The sequence below is a fragment of the Branchiostoma floridae genome, chromosome 17, assembly GCF_000003815.2.
Source record: "Branchiostoma floridae strain S238N-H82 chromosome 17, Bfl_VNyyK, whole genome shotgun sequence".
Taxonomy (NCBI): domain Eukaryota; kingdom Metazoa; phylum Chordata; class Leptocardii; order Amphioxiformes; family Branchiostomatidae; genus Branchiostoma; species Branchiostoma floridae.
Window position 1 is genome coordinate 4,221,496 of NC_049995.1, and position 15,662 is coordinate 4,237,157.

The following is a 15,662-nucleotide window of genomic DNA, read 5'->3' on the forward strand; positions in this document are numbered from 1 at the left end:
GTGTCAGCATCTGCAACTAAATCAGTTTACCGTTCCAGGTAGAAATGCTAGGCTAGACCATGTGAAGGTAACATTCTGTATTTGCTTGCAAACATTACCTTTCTAGTGTTAGAATTGTATTGAATGTATTAATATCCTACCTGTTGTCCAGAGTGACTCGATCTGCATAAACCGTGAGTGTTGCCTTGGAATCGTACCTGTCCGCCTTGGTTTCTACGTGAGTGTTTAGGTTGAATAAGAGCTAGCACCAACCTAGCTCATCTTAGCCCAAATCCTACCCTAGACGCCTATGAGCTTCGTTGCCTTGAAATATATCTATGTTGTAATGAAACTACCATGGCATGGCAAAGACAAAAAGGCCTGTTGCTTCCCATCCATTTTGATTTTTTTTATGTTTATATGTGGAAATAATTGACAATGAATCAGTTGCCTAGTTAACATTTAATCTAAAGTAAATAAACGGCCACACGGGCAGAGCAGAAATGATCATAGTAAAAGGTACATGTTTTGCGTGATAAACACAGGAATATGCTACCATAGCACAATATCAGAATTACACGTTAGTTCAAAGAAAGTCAACATTAATTTTATAAACGGTTGTGTCGTTCACTCAAATGTCTCGTTTCATACACAAGTAGCAAGGCATGTTAAGACTATGCAAGCCACTTATCTGGTAAACATCAATGCACTTATGGCACTATCTTTTTGCAAAGAAGACTTTGGACGTTTGTCTCACTCTTCCATAATAATCTTTTAAACGCACTAGTTGACGGCTTGCATACATGATACAGGACTGGATCCCATAATTTCAGATATTTGAACCAAACAAAACATTTGTACATTAACGTTTCTTATCCACTGGTGATGCAAGTTACCTGACAACAACGTTCTGATTTGGGAACATGAGAACTGAATTATAACTCATATAATGTCCTGACTTATGATATAAGCTGGATAAACTGCATGTAACAATTTTTCAACTTATAAGGGTTGGAATTGGTTTGAAGAATGTACTCTTTGAGGTTGTCAATCGATTGCCATGGTACTTGGCATGATAAAATCTGGCTTATCAACATCCCCGTTAAAATGTCCCAGAACAGTTGAGAAGAGATTCCTCTCCCAGGAACCCACCCAGGAACTTCTTATCTTGTTCCCCTTCCTTCTCTCACTCTGCATGGCGCTACCTTTCTGACTATCAACACCAAAGATCTCTCTGATCTTGGAACTGTCAAAATCAGATGGAACATCCACATCAAGTTTCTGTAAAACCTTGAGGACCATTCGTTCTTTGTGTTCCAAGAGTTGGTTGAATGTAAGACACACTTGGATTCCTGAATCTTCTTGAGTGAGATCAAATGCTTTTTGCATTTGCATGATCCAAAACGTGACAAACACAAAATGCACGCCGTGTGTGACAGGACATGTGATCATGCGTGGATGTTCAACAGAAAATTTGAAGAATGGTGATTCGATCTTAAGCGTTGGAACTCGAAAGAGTACATCCAACCTGAACGTGGTGTCAAACAAGTAGCGCCAATAGCTGCCATTGAATACCAGATTGAGACAGGAGTCAAGAAAACCGGGAAGGTCTCTGTACATAAAGATTGTCTTTGCCTCTGGTGTAGCTTTCTGTAAGAGGTCAGCGATGAAAATGACCTCGCTTCGAAACTTGTAGCAGATGACTGTCTTTGACGGGTCCTGTTGTTGGAAGCAGAAGTTGAGCAGGAAGACGCTGCATCTCAGCAACATGATGATCTCTTCCCTTTCATCCGAAGTGAGGACGTCTCTCGCGCAAACATGCTGATGATAAACAATAAAGATGACCGTTATGACTTTTATCTTCATGATACTAACAGTAATAATATCACCTTGTTACCGAGACAAAATATACATATCTATAAGCAATCATTTTTCGCAATGTCCCCAGACTTTACATGCGTAATCGTTCAGTGTTGCCATTGCATTGTTCATCTGTATCACCCCCATAGCTAACTCTGGCCTTTAAACGTTGGACATATTACCTTACCTCAATGATCACATGAAATACGTCAGGTTCTGAAACGGCCTGCACGTCGTTAAGAACGTCCATAGCTTTACACATCAGCGTTGAGCCACAACGTCCTAAAGCAATCATAGTATAGCACCATAAGACTCTACAGATAAACGTATAACTATTACTAACAGCACTTTTTATTTCATTTTATTTACATATATCGTAGAATGATTTTATGTATTGGTTATCTATTTTTTTTTTTTTTGGCCAATGATACAACTCATTACACGGATCTGCCTAGGCAGCTTTGGGCTGGTAGCGGCAGATCCACAGAGATACAGACGAACATACATCATCGGTCGACGTGATCGCACATGTTCGCACATGTTAACACACGACGAGGTTATACCGCCCCTTACGGGGTGACATACCCTTTCATGCGCCAGGTCTCCCGTCCGGGTGAATGATGTAAATCACCGTGAGCCGAAGCTAGGTACTCATTTTCACCTGAATATAGTGAGGAAATCCGTGTAAAGTGCCTTTCCCAAGGCCACAAGATCGGTATATACGGTAACACGGCAGGCGGATTCGAACCCGCAACCTCTCGGTCACGGGGCGAACACGGTCCCACTGCGCTACGCGGTCCCACGAATTCCTAATGATTTATATTGACAGGTATATATGCCTTAATGATAATTTTTAACTCAATGTTACTTTTTATTCTATTTGATATTAATGTACATGTATGTTTGTGGTTACCCCCAGGGCACATCAAAAAGCGCCAAGATAAGGCGATATGTCATCCCCGTTAAAATGAAGAAAAAAAGTCTATCGGGTTAGATAATAGTCCCGATTTCAGTGTCAAGATGGACAAGAAACAGTAAAGACCCCAATTAAATTCATGTTTGAAAAACAAACTAGAGTTCCACGGCCTCATACCTTCGCTGAATGATGTAAGCCTTTTCGAGTGAAGTATTTTAGATGCTTCTAATTGATTATAGAAATGTGAGATCATTTGCATAAATTTCGATCATTTCCCCACGCATATAATACAAGTTATTCAAAGTGTAAAAGTCTAATCTTAGTAAAGAAGACTATTGTAGCATTTCCTTATAAATTATATGAACGAGGCCCTCATCTACGTCTGATAACAAATACTATCTGATGACAAATGATGATGATGATGTCTGATAAAGTTCACATTCTTTTACTGACTTATTAGCTTCGCCAAGAAGCTTATGTTTTTGCCGACTTGGGTCTGTATGTAGGTCAACAGGATATAACTCGAGAAATTGTGGATGGAACTTTTTTATTTTTTGCAGGTGTGTAGCGGTTGCTTAAAGGCATGCCTAGTTCGAAAATGGGTTACCTGGCGTTTTCCTATGGTACATTAGCGAGCTTAGTATTTTTTTTGGTGTTTTTTCGGGAGGCATAAGTCAAAATGTAGCTGGGCGATTTCCACGATATTTGGCAGGTCTGTAGCGGCTGTGGAAAGGATTGCCATGTGCGAGAATGGTTTAGCTACCTTTTACCTATGGTGCTGTAGCTGGCTTTGTATGTAAGTGCGTTTGTCTGTAAGCAAGATAACTCGAGATGTTCTTGATGGATGTTAATGATATTTGGTTGATAGGTAGGGGACACAGAAAGGAAGGTCAAGTTCGATAATGGGCCTCCTGGCAAATTGTTTTGGTACTGCAAGTGAGCATCAAAGTTTGCGCCTAAATTTTCCAGAAGTGCCAGGTTCGTGATTTTTTACTGGTGGATAGCTGTTGGTACTAGGAGTCAATGGTCTAATTTTGGGCCCCCTAGCAGCTTGTTTGGAATTGCAGTGGGTGTTATATTTCGTAACTTTTTAGATGGATAACTCCTGAGGGGATTGATGGATATTTTTTGTTTTTGGTAGGTAGGTACTTTGGATGATTATCAACATAATGAGATGCAAATTATATAAATCACTCTGTATTTAATATAATTACTTAGGGAAACTTCTATAACGGTTGAAAAATACTTGTGACGGAGTCACCTGAAAGGACTTGAATCGACCCATAGATGTCTAAAAATAGAGAAGAAGTAGGTCAAAGGAGCCAGTGGAAGCAGGGGATCCCTGATAAACAGACGTTGTCTTGGAAGCATGAAATTCTGATTGACCAGGGATGTTACTAGGTCATCCGTGTACTATTCCGCCAGGATGGAGTCTGGTAGAGACTACTGGCTGAAAAATGCCTATAAATGGTCATGGTTCATGTTAGCAAAATACAAAGCCTGACCGTGTCCAACACGTATCTATAGAATTAAGCAATTAAATAGCTTGCTGAATTGATGTCAATACGACGGCACACAGCAAAGGATTCATAGCAGTTGAAATATAACATATCTATATACAAGTGTTGCTTATATCTATATACAGATCAACAATAAAAGCAACACTATATCATGGGAACGGTAAAAATGTAGTAGAGGGAACTTGACGAATATCACTTGATATAAAGATGTAGAGCTAATATCTACTAGACACTTCAGGTGTATTTTCTTATGATGGACTGCAAGGAAACTTGGTGTTCCATGTGCCAGTAACACTACATGGGTCTAAACAAACGAATAAGTACTATGTAAAGTCAGTAATATAACATAATTGAACAATGACGGCTTGTAACACATAGTACTTACATCTGTGAACTAGGTTAAAACAACAAGTGACCAAGTGCTGGGACAAGACAAACCCAACATGTTGAAGAACAGCACTTAGGTCAAAAGGGTCACCGTCAATTATCCACGCATTCCTCAACTCTTAACAGAGATGTCATGTTGTAAGGGAAAGGTCGGCTAGAAAGAACTGACATCATTGCGAGAAATACAAATCGCCAAAGGTGACAGGCGGCTGTCATCGGACAGTCGCAGAAATCATAACCTTGGACTCTGTAAAATACCTCTGACTAAACTCGCGACTGCAAAACTTTACTTTCTATTTTCATGAGATTGAAACAAACGTTCACCAAGGCGGGGGTCGTAGCAATCCTTACATATGGCCCTTAGATGACCCTTGGTGAGTTAAAAAGTTCCGTAAATTGGAAGGAACAACTGTTACAGTGGCCGGGGTTTGGTGAGTGACGAATGCAATTATCGGCGTGACTTCCTGTGGTTTCCAGGTTTCCAAGACCTACCCACATACCAACTATCACTTCAATCCATTCAGCCGGTCTTCAATTTGCTGGTTTCTACATACATACATACATACATACATACATACATACATACAAACGCTACCCAAAACATAACCAGCTCTCCGAAAGTAATTATGACAACACAAAATAGAACAGTAACCTCATACCTGTACAAATTGTTCTGATTATGCAAAGACATTCATTCACATCGCCAAAACATTTGCTGCATTATGTACACCGACAGAATAGACTAATCTACTCACAATGTTCATAATCCAACCAACCACTACATGATGTGACTAGATAACATATGGACTTATACACATTAATCATTCAAAAAGAACTATCTTCCATAGAAATTGTTTATTTGGCGAAGATATGTGTTCGAGGAACTCTAGTTACTAATGCCGTAGCCTCTTTTGCAGTCTTCGAGGTCTGGCTTATGTTAGTTAGGGTGGGGGTGGGGGGATTCGCTAGTTTCACAGTTGACAAAGGTTCTCTAATGGTGGAAAATGGAGTTTGTCCTCCCTTCCACAACAAACTCTCCTCCACGGTAAACTTCTTTTCTAGACAAACTTCCGTCACCGGTAAACTACACATAAAATTAGTGCTGTGGAAATTAGCTCTTACCAGTGTTGTACAGGAACATGTTCTGAACCATTGACTGAGTTCCTGTCAGAGCTTCAGCCACTTCTGGAAGCGCACTAAAGGGGAGGAGCAACAGTTCCTCTGCGTTTTCACGTTGTGCCTGAAAAACACACGAAAAAGAACGCCATACAGACTGTGAATTCATTTGGTTGATAATTATCAAATATCTTATTAACATTCGAACATGAGATCGAAGACCCCAAAGAAATGATAAAAATCACAGCCGACGTTTCGGTGACCAGAACTAGTCAGAATCGCCCTAACAAGATGACATACGGTCAACGATACGTTGGCTATGATTCGATGTCTTGGTTATGAATAAAGGACATGAAGAACTTTGCTTTGTTAACCTGTAATTGTCCCGGAGCAGGTAAAATTACTATCGGTCATTTCCATGAAAAATGCATGCTTATGCAGCTTTCAATAACTTACACATATAACAAGTATACGATTCCTACCATTTATCACATGAATGAAATATGGAAATTTCGCATTAAGTATGCAAATGAAACCGTATTTACAATTTGGGATATGTTAATGTTCCACTTGCCATCATTTACATATTGTATCAATTGAAAATACATGTCAAACCTGCCCGAGCGACCACCTCTTCTCAGCGACCACCTGGCCATTTCGACCGCTTTTTCTCGGTCCCGATTTTTAGGAACCAATAGCGACCGCATCATTTTCAAATTGAGGTTTTCATCGATTTTTTATGATAACTACTGCGATTTTGTACCGAAATCGGCCAGTTTGCGTCGGATTTTGACTGCCATTACGATGTTATGTAAAGATGGCGGCGGTCAATGGGACAGTCTGCTGTAATATGTGAGGAAATTTCTTTGTAAGAAAATCCGAATTTAGTTGTTATTACAGAAGTTTTTTTAAAAATCTATATCATTATAAAGTGAACGAATGCTGAAGCGTATATAGCCTCATACTTTTTTAAAGAAAGATCTGTGCAGCCTATACCTTTTTAAGAAAGATCTGTGTAAGTACTTTTGTCTAACTGTACTGTACATTCACCCGTGGGTAAGTACGCTATTGGGACATACCGGGCATCGAATTCGAAAGGTGCACCGTAGTTATTTCAGATACGGCGATCAAGAACAACGTATGGTAACTGACAGCATCAAAGTTCCCTTACTGTCTAAAACGTTAGGGACCGTACGGCGTTTACTGAGGGGGGAGGGCCGGTCGCCAGGGGGGGGAGGGCCAAGCAAAAAAAAAAAATCTTGGGGGGAGGGCCAGGCAAAAAAAAATTATCCTGGGGGGAGGGCCACGCTATTTTTTTTTTTTCAAGATCCAAAGATCTATAATTCCTCTATTAACTTCTCAAATATTGTGTACGTCTATTTGACGTACGTGTCGTAGTATTATATATGAAAATCCGCCGGTCATCGGAGCGAGCAGCGTGTCGGAAATTTTTGCATCCCTAAAATCCCAAATGGAATGGCCCAGAATATCCCACAATCCTCTACGCTTCTGAAATCAACATGGCGACAGCGAAGAAGCGGAAAATCGACGATGTTACTTTTCTTCAGAGGCGAAGCAATACCAGGGCAGCCAGCAAGATACACCCTCGATTGCGGTTGTCTTTACAACCCCTAGATGTCGATGAAACCCTGGAGAAGCTCAGCGTGATGGGTGATCGCACAAAGGACGATATCCAGAGAAGAAAGCTGTGGGCCCTTGAGAGAATACTCGACGAGCTCCGGCTTCCAGTAACTGCCAGCGACAAGTGTTCCAGTGGTTGGCTAGACTTTGATTACGCATATGCCCTTTTCTGCTCGTTCTTTGTGACATCACCTAGCGTAGAATACTTCCGCGATGTCCTTTTTCACGAAGATGTTGGACTACCGGTAGTGCTATACACGCGACCTACGGGTGAGCGGCTCGTTATTTTGAGTAACAAATGTGGATCGGCTTCTGTGGACATGGCAAACCTTTTGTCTCACATGTGTGAACAAGATGATGAAAGAGAACTCCATCAGGCCTCGACAGAAAGCCCTCTGACTGCGGATTTAGTACACCGTGTGCTGGAATCAATGACCAATGAGTACGATAGGTGGATGGCCAAACTGCTTCTGTGTACAGATAAGTCAAGGTCGGAAATCTATCAGCTGGGCATACATCCTGATAGGGCCCGCAAGCTGTTGGTCACCCTGAAAGAAAGGCTGTCTGCATGGGAGGGGAGCAAAATTGCAGCAAAGGATACCACTCACCTAAGGCTGACCAAACGGTTGGAAAATCTTGAAGAGAAAATTAAGTTGATTGAGCAGAAGATCGAACAAGTCAGTGGAAGGTGGACCGCTGAAAGGATTGGTGATCTACAGGAACAGAAGGTTATGCTGGAGGAATCCCTGGATAATGTTAAGAAACTTAAGGTATCACACACTTTACATTGTTTTTTGTGTAGTATATTGAAATATGTTTAGAGTAAATATTTTCGTGTCAGGTTGAAACAAATCCATCTAATTGAAATGTTTTGCCCTATGGGAAAATATGGTCGAACTACACATTTATGCCAATATAAACTGCTGCTAGTATATTTTCAAACTACAAATATTTGGCAGTTGGGTGTCATTTATATTTTACTCTGAATACTCATGGTTTGTATAATGTGGCATTGTTTTTTTTTATATATGGCAATAGTACAGTCAGATATTGACATCTATTTCACAACATTTCCTAGGATGCAGAGACACCGTACCATAGACAGCGCCTCCAACAGGTCGTCATGCGGAAGGCAAAAGAGCTGGCAGCAGGGAACAGAATAAAACAGCGAAGTCTTGGTGCTGGTACAGAGCCCAAACTGGATTCGGAGGACGAGGAGTGGATTGCTAAGTGTATAGGTACATTGACACAATCTCTTCCTTCTGTGTGTTCTATCAGCCATGTCACAAATATTCATACCCGTAGTAAAGGCTTTAAGTTAAACTAAGAGCTATATATAGATGAGCTGCCAGATAAAATGTCCTGTTAAAGCCAACTTGTTTTGACAATGTTTGCATGTATTGTTAAGTAAACTTGACATGTTTGGGCCTCAATTATGTTTGCTTTTATTAATGTCAACCATGTCTTGCAGTATTCTGTACTACAAAGCGGTCCTCGTCGACTTCACAGAAAGATGAACAATACTATAAAATAAATACTTGAAAGAGTCTGATTTTTTGCTTTTATGTTGACTTCAGAGGATAAGACCACAGTGCATGGGAGAAGACATGAAAGTGTGTTGTACACTCACCACCGAGTAAAGAGCAGGGATCTGCTGCGACTAGCAAATTACAGGAGGTTACAGCGTGGTGCAACACTGATTCGCTCAGTATCTACCGTCGCAGTAAGATCCCGACCGACAAATGTCAGATCCAAGCAAGCAAAGAGACATGTAAGTGTTACATGATTGGACCATTATTGATAAGCCTCTGTTATGCTTTGAACTTGTGATGTTGACTCTGTTTTAATCATCATCATCTTTGCCACTTATCAATGTAAGTTTTAATACATTGTTACCTGTTGATAACAATCCTATAGCAATATACTCCTACCTCCTGTTGAATATGACATTTTGGAATAGGTTGTCTTTTCTACCTGCAACATATGTTCTACATTTTAGGTTGGCAATACATTGTTTTTATTTCTATACTTTGAATACTCAGAAAGGGAAAGGACTATGGTGCTCAAAAAAGCCGCCGAAGACCGAAGACAGGGACAATGAATGTACCCATCACCAACGGAAACACGTGGCCCTGGCTAAGGAGCACCTGTTTGGCAACGGGACTGATGTGTCAAAGAGTCATGGTCTTATCATCAGCATGGACGATAAAGCCTATCTACGTCCTGGGACATCAGGTCAGTGACATTGACTTTACACACGCACTAAGATGCTAGTTACACGTTCTTGTGAATAATGGCTTTGATGTTTCATTATTATTTCTTTCTATTTTCTTTGTGAAATTCAATACTGCGTTCAACTTATTGAATAGATAGTCATGATCTTTTGCTTTCTTTTGCTTGCTTGCTTCTATGCAGTGGAAAACTGTGGAAACAGAATTGGTTTGTTTAAATTGCACGGTTGCTTTTGATATTTTTGCAGAGGGATTCACCAGCGCCAGGTGTCAGACTGTACTGCAACTGGCAGAAGACAGCACAAGGAAACTCCCACTTCACGACTTTCCGGAACCGTCCATGTACATCACCCCATCAGCTTTTCGGTTGATGAGGAAAGAGTCAGTTGATGCAGGCGGAGAAAGTCGTCTTAAGTCTACGGATGATGTGTCATTGGCAGTGATTCATCCCAAAGCATACGTCGGAACCAACGGAACGACATGGGGGTCGAACCTAATGCGCCTGAGGAGGGAATGCCCAGCGGAATTTGAAATCGAGTTGTCACCGGACAACGTCAAGCACAGTACACCAATCCGGAAACTGTGTGCTTGGGTTGGGGACAGTGTAGCCTATTTCATGGACTGCACAATGGAGGGAGATGTCATGAAAGTGACACAAGACCATGACTGCCCCTTCCGGATGTATGAGCTTCAGCGAATACAGTCCTTAAAGGATCAAGTCACGCGTGCTACAGAAGAATGGTGCGACGAGAAGGGGACTTTGCCGGGTAGAGAGATCGCGACAGGAAGCGAGGTGGTGGACATGGTTGCATCCCTCAGCGACAAGATTGAAGAGGTAGTAGCTGCCCTGTCAGAGTGCACTGGTGCTCCACTCTGGCAACACTACTGTGATGCTATGGAAACCTGCTGCACAGTCCAGAAGTTCCTGTCAAATCTAAGGTTACCACAACCTTGCCCTCAACTTCTGGAGCTGACTGACGCAGGGCCAGGTGTAGGCGTGTCAAACTTTGAAGCAAGTAGTATCTTTTCTCTATCTCTTTTAATATATATGTATACCATATATGTACAGAAATCTACACTTTTGATGCATACTATAGCTGTGAAGTTTCTAATTTTTCTGACCCTAAGCCTGTAGTTAAGTGAGTTAGCCATACACTAATGTATGAGTGGGTTATGAATATATATCCTGGATGTGTTTTGATATCTACCAATTTATTTGGTTTATGATATAAGGTAATATTCATTGATGAACAGTTATGTTATTTTCCTTCTCTGACACAGTGGTACTAAAGCAGGTTTTATTTAAAATTCTTAGGTCCGGTTTCGAGCTGCAGAGAGGGCAAGAATCCACTCTACTGACCTTCTGTGCCGTATCCATAGAGCGAGGGAGGACTCCGGCCAAAATGAGGCGGAACGACTTAATGCGTCTATGGGTAAGTGCATTGATACAAAAATAATCTAATTTACTGTTTTTTAGTCACTTGACATTTTGACAGTCATGAAATATTCAGGACATAATTTTTTTGTTGCCCTCAATGTGTGACTTGTAGTTCCATTCAGCTCCCTAACAGTGCAGCTTGGGAAATTTAAAATATTTGATATTTCCATTTTCAATATACAAGTGTTCGCGAACGGCATATAGCAAGGTTAAAATAGTGGGGCACAACAGAAGCGGTTTAGGCCCTGACATATGCCTATATTTATTCAACTTTGTATTACATCAATCATGAATTACACTTTCAATGTAAAGGACTTTTGTTTTCTCCTGTAGGTGATGCGATTTGTGATGGTGGAACCATTAGGTGGCAACACTTCTCTCCGCTCCATGGCCTGACAGAAGAAGACCTGTCGACAATGACAAGGTCAAGCCTAGAAGACCATCGACAGAAGATGGAGGAGAAAAATGCTTGGGCTGTGGCTGAAGAAATAAGGCTACGAATTGATGATTCACCTGCACCAACAGGTTTCATCAAAAGCTTTATTGTTGACCAACCAGGTATTGTATGATAACCAAATGGTATAATACACAGACTTGCATGATGTTTTCCTTCTGTTACTTATATCTTACTCCTATTCTACCAGAAAAGCAACCTATTTTCTTTTCCTGATAATGTCTACTTTTCATATCTATGTTGCAAGAAAACACTACTTGCTATCAAAAAATGTAACTTCTATTCTATCAGAAAACCTTTTTTCATACTAGAGGTCTATATTAAACAGAAAGGTGGTTCAGTTAACAGTTAACCCAAATATTGGCACACATAACTCAATAATACGTAAAGCAGATTTATAAAAAACTGTCTTCACTTGTTACTTTACAGGCTCTCAGTTCTTCTTCAACCGGGATCACTTACTCCGGTACATGAAAACAGCCAAGACACTGAGGACATCACTTCCTGGGTACCACTACTTCCACAAGATTGAGGTCTTCCTTGAGAAACACTTCACTATTGGAGAGCTGTACATGGAATATGTCAAGGGAAGTTGTAAAGGTGAGGCTCCTAGTCACTCTCACAGTCACATTCACCTGTGGATGGAGGGATAAGAAAAAGTGAGTACAGTTTCAACTGAAGCTTTCACTGTGATTAAATCCTGTTTTATGTCTTTGTTTCCTGTCAGGTCTGTCTGGAGAGCAGGAACTCTGCGATTTCTGCATGAACCATGACTTTATCGGACCAGCACCAGCCCCAGTGCCGCGGCCGTATCCTGACTACGAACGACTACCAGAGTTCCATTACATGCCGTATGACAAAACACCCTGTGACAGCCGTCCTCCAGATGACTACCAGCCTCGTGCCCAGCTGAAAGCTGCTGTTAGTAATAAGAGTGTGCAAATTGATAATGCTAAGTCCATTGATCAGTTTTCCCAGAAGTACATAGTTTCAGTAGAGAATGTTAAACAGTATGTTGAGCATATGAGGCTTGTACATTTAATGAAAGTCAAGAGAGCTACATTGGCTGTAGAGAAGCGCAAACAACGTGAAGAGAAGGAGTATGATGACTATGACTGGGAAGGTCTGTATAAAGAAGGTCAGTTAGCAGCCCTACGAGTAACCGAGCTCGACAAATACCTGTCAGCACACAAGCTTTCCCTGAAAGGTAAAAAAGGAAACAAAGTTGACCTGGTTAGGGCTCATATAGGGAAAACTGTGTGCTCAAAGCTGTTGTTGAATGATGATACATCAGATGCTGATGATACATTAGATGAGAGTGATAGTGAAGACGCGTCATCTGCAGAGACTGATGAGGAATCGGATGTAGATGAGGTTGTGCTAGAAATGGGAACAGATGCCAGCAGTGACAGTGATACAGATGATGGACAGGGTGCGGTGGGGGTAGGGACAAATGAAGACGTGAGTATCTCCAGGTTTGGAAGGAGGAGACAGCAGAAAGTTGTCAACCCTGACTACTTTTATTGGTGAGAAGAAATACAGGAAACTGTTGTAAACATAAAGTTGTTGTAAAAGTGCATTGCATTCTGTACTGTGGGGTGTAGAAAGGAGTGTGGGAAGTTGTGAAATACAACACGTTCTGTACTGAGAGGAGTGTGTAAAATTGTAAAAGTGAAGTTAACACATTCTGTACTGAGAGGAGTGTAGAAAGTTGTAAAAGTGAAGTTAATACATCCTGTACTGAGAGGAGTGTGTAAAATTGTAAAAGTGAAGTTAACACATTCTGTACTGAGAGGAGTGTGTAAAATTGTAAAAGTGAAGTTAACACATTCTGTACTGAGAGGAGTGTGTAAAATTGTTGTAAAAGTGAAGTTAACATTCTGTACTGAGAGGAGTGTAGAAAGTTGTCATAAAGTGAAGTTAAACTGTTAACACATTCTGTACTGAGAGGAGTGTGTAAAGTTGTTGTAAAAGTGAAGTTAACATTCTGTACTGAGAGGAGGGTAGAATAACTAGAAAGTTGTCATAAAGTGAAATTAAACTGTTAATACATTCTGTACTGAGAGGAGTGTGTAAAGTTGTAAAAGTGAAGTTAACATTCTGTACTGAGGGGAGTGTAGAAAGTTGTCATAAAAGTGAAGTTATACATTCTGTACTGAGGGGAGTGTAGAAAGTTGTCATAAAAGTGAAGTTATACATTCTGTACTTAGAGGAGTTGAAAGCTGTTGTAAAAGGATGTCACATTTTGTACTGAGAGGAGTGTGGAAAGTTGTATATCCTTCATTCATTCTGTGTCAATAAAGAAGACAGTCGCTAGAAGAGAGGCCTTTATATGAATAGTTACCTTCAAGTTGTGCCAGCTTGGCACAGACGACCTCACTTGCCTCCATGTCGAAGCACCCATTGTCATCTAGGATCTGCAGAGTCTTGGCATCGGTGCACTTCTTCAGGACGTCCATGTTTAAGTCTTGCAGGCCAACCTGAGCTTGTCCTGTCTCCCACGGGGCGAACCTGTGCGTTTGCGCCAGTGCCCCAGGGCCCAACTCGAGCTCCGCCAAGAGATGCGCACATTCCCAGTTGACTGGGCACTCTTCATCAGCCTCACAATACCCAATACAGTCAGCGTGCAGCGGTCCCTTGGACGCTAGCTGGTTCACCAGTCTTCGGCATGTGCTGCTTAAGTTCTTGAGGATTTTGTCTTTTCCCTCAGTTGTCATCTGTTCATGCTCCAGAGCATTGAAAATCCGCACGAACAGCCTGTGACTTAACCCCTTCACAGCAGCTGTGTCAATGTTCGCAGGTGTTACGGGGCCACCTTTCCTGTTTGGGGCAATAGCATCCAGAATCTCCTTGGCGCCCTGCTCCTTCCGGTTTTCCCTCCTCTTCACTTTCTTGCGACGTTGCACCTTGTCTTTTCGGGATTGTTTTGCTGTTTCCTGGTATGGGTATAACCGCAGCACCTTCTGCAACGCCCCCTCCAACTTTTCCAATGCAGACGATATGGACCTCTGCAAGGTTCTGATGTTCTCAAGTTGGAGTGCATTAGAGGCATGGCTTTGCCCCCTCCCCCGTAGGAGGAAACGCCCCCCTGGCTTAAACAGGCTGTTGTCGTGCTTTTCAAGCTCGTCCTGCAACTTAGCTGCCTCTTCTTGTTTGTCTTTCAGCTTTTTGATGTTTCGCTCAATTGTGCTTCTGTCCTGTTTGCCCTTTGCAACAAAGTTCTCGGCCAAGAATCGTCCGGCAGCTGCTGGGTTGTTGCCCCGTACAAACTCAACTTGACTTGACAGCTTTTCTGCCTTCGTCTTGAGGTCAAACTGCCTGTTCCTCTCCTGGAGGAAGAACTCCTTGAACTTATCTGGTCTCTGGCACACTGGGAAGTACTCCTTGTGGACGGTTGGAAGAATGCTGTTTGCATACTTCGTCTTCGGGTGGACTGGTCTTGGTGTCCAGCCCAGCTTCACTTTGTACTTCTCTGACATCTGCAATGAGTGGTGTAATATATTGTATCAAAATAATACATGAATGCTCTTTTCAAATCTACATTTTAGCTTTTTTATATCTCCTTGTTTTGATGCATTCCCACTCTATTCTTTAAAAAAAATGCAATGCCTATATTTTACATATGAAGGAACAGGCTTTATCTGTACCTTCAAAGGTCAATGCAAAAATATGTGACCACCTTGGTGCGAATTGCTTCAATGCATTCTTCACTTCGTAAAGGTGTGAAGAGGTGGCACGCAGATAGCTATTAAAGCCTCCTTCACTGGCGTCTCTAGGGATGCCGTGGGATCGATTAAAATATCCTATCAACCCTTCGACTTTTGCAGAGAACTTCTTTTGAAAGAAAAAAAATGTGTTCGAGCCGTACCTGGTGGAAAGAATTGCTAGCGCCGGAGGATGAAGAACTATCTGCTGAAGTGGACGCGCTTGCTGTCACCAAGGAGTGTTTCACGGGAGGGCAGCCACAGTACGCACAATGCGGGTTTTCACCTTGCTGTGCCTCATACTCGTCGCACTGAGTGCATGAGAGGCATGAGCCTCTCATAAATCCCCGTTTGTCTCTCATTTTGTGGACGAATCGCTATGAAAATATTGATGACAGGCGTGATCGAGATTAGAC

At 41.7% G+C, this 15,662-nt stretch overlaps 4 protein-coding genes across 6 annotated transcripts in view; 2 read left to right on the forward strand and 2 right to left on the reverse strand.

The window, feature by feature from the left end:
* The window catches only part of LOC118404667 (adenosine deaminase-like), a 79,817-nt gene that overhangs the window by 30,247 nt on the left and 33,908 nt on the right, over positions 1–15,662 (forward strand). The gene's annotated exons all lie outside the window — the stretch shown is intronic.
* Positions 432–15,662, reverse strand: part of LOC118404668 — a 17,335-nt gene continuing 2,104 nt past the window's right edge. The window contains exons 2-4 of the mRNA XM_035803909.1: positions 5,785–5,902; positions 2,027–2,121; positions 432–1,800 (exon numbers count right to left, since the gene is read on the reverse strand). Of these exons, the coding sequence (XP_035659802.1) occupies positions 1,027–1,800; positions 2,027–2,121; positions 5,785–5,902 (987 nt within the window). The 3' untranslated portion in view covers positions 432–1,026. The remainder of the gene's footprint in view (positions 1,801–2,026; positions 2,122–5,784; positions 5,903–15,662) is intronic.
* LOC118404665 lies at positions 7,052–13,861 on the forward strand. Of its 2 annotated transcripts, XR_004829789.1 has the most exons (10): positions 7,052–8,189; positions 8,498–8,657; positions 8,997–9,190; positions 9,462–9,654; positions 9,899–10,662; positions 10,966–11,083; positions 11,422–11,646; positions 11,972–12,142; positions 12,270–13,677; positions 13,729–13,861. XR_004829789.1 is itself a non-coding variant. In XM_035803905.1 (9 exons), the coding sequence occupies exons 1-9, from the start codon at positions 7,299–7,301 to the stop codon at positions 13,070–13,072; spliced, it is 3,519 nt and encodes a 1,172-aa protein (XP_035659798.1). In that variant the 5' UTR covers positions 7,052–7,298; the 3' UTR covers positions 13,073–13,861. The 2 variants fall into 2 exon arrangements, 1 of the variants encoding a protein (XP_035659798.1); XM_035803905.1 differs by having other exon boundaries at positions 12,270–13,861.
* Positions 12,092–15,651, reverse strand: LOC118404669. Its single transcript, XM_035803910.1, has 2 exons — positions 13,887–15,651; positions 12,092–12,177 (listed from the first exon to the last, which is right to left on the reverse strand). The coding sequence occupies exons 1-2, from the start codon at positions 15,019–15,021 to the stop codon at positions 12,152–12,154; spliced, it is 1,161 nt and encodes a 386-aa protein (XP_035659803.1). The 5' UTR covers positions 15,022–15,651; the 3' UTR covers positions 12,092–12,151.

Coding starts and splice junctions, on each gene's coding strand:
- LOC118404669 (XM_035803910.1), bottom strand. CDS start 15,021: ATGTCAGAGAAGTACAAAGTGAAGCTGGGCTGGACACCAAGACCAGTC. Junction 12,178..13,886: donor CAAGCTGGCACAACTTGAAG/GTAACTATTCAT, acceptor CTCCATCCACAG/GTGAATGTGACTGTGAGAGT.
- LOC118404665 (XM_035803905.1), top strand. CDS start 7,299: ATGGCGACAGCGAAGAAGCGGAAAATCGACGATGTTACTTTTCTTCAG. Junction 8,658..8,996: donor GTGGATTGCTAAGTGTATAG/GTACATTGACAC, acceptor TGTTGACTTCAG/AGGATAAGACCACAGTGCAT. Junction 10,663..10,965: donor TAGGCGTGTCAAACTTTGAA/GCAAGTAGTATC, acceptor TAAAATTCTTAG/GTCCGGTTTCGAGCTGCAGA.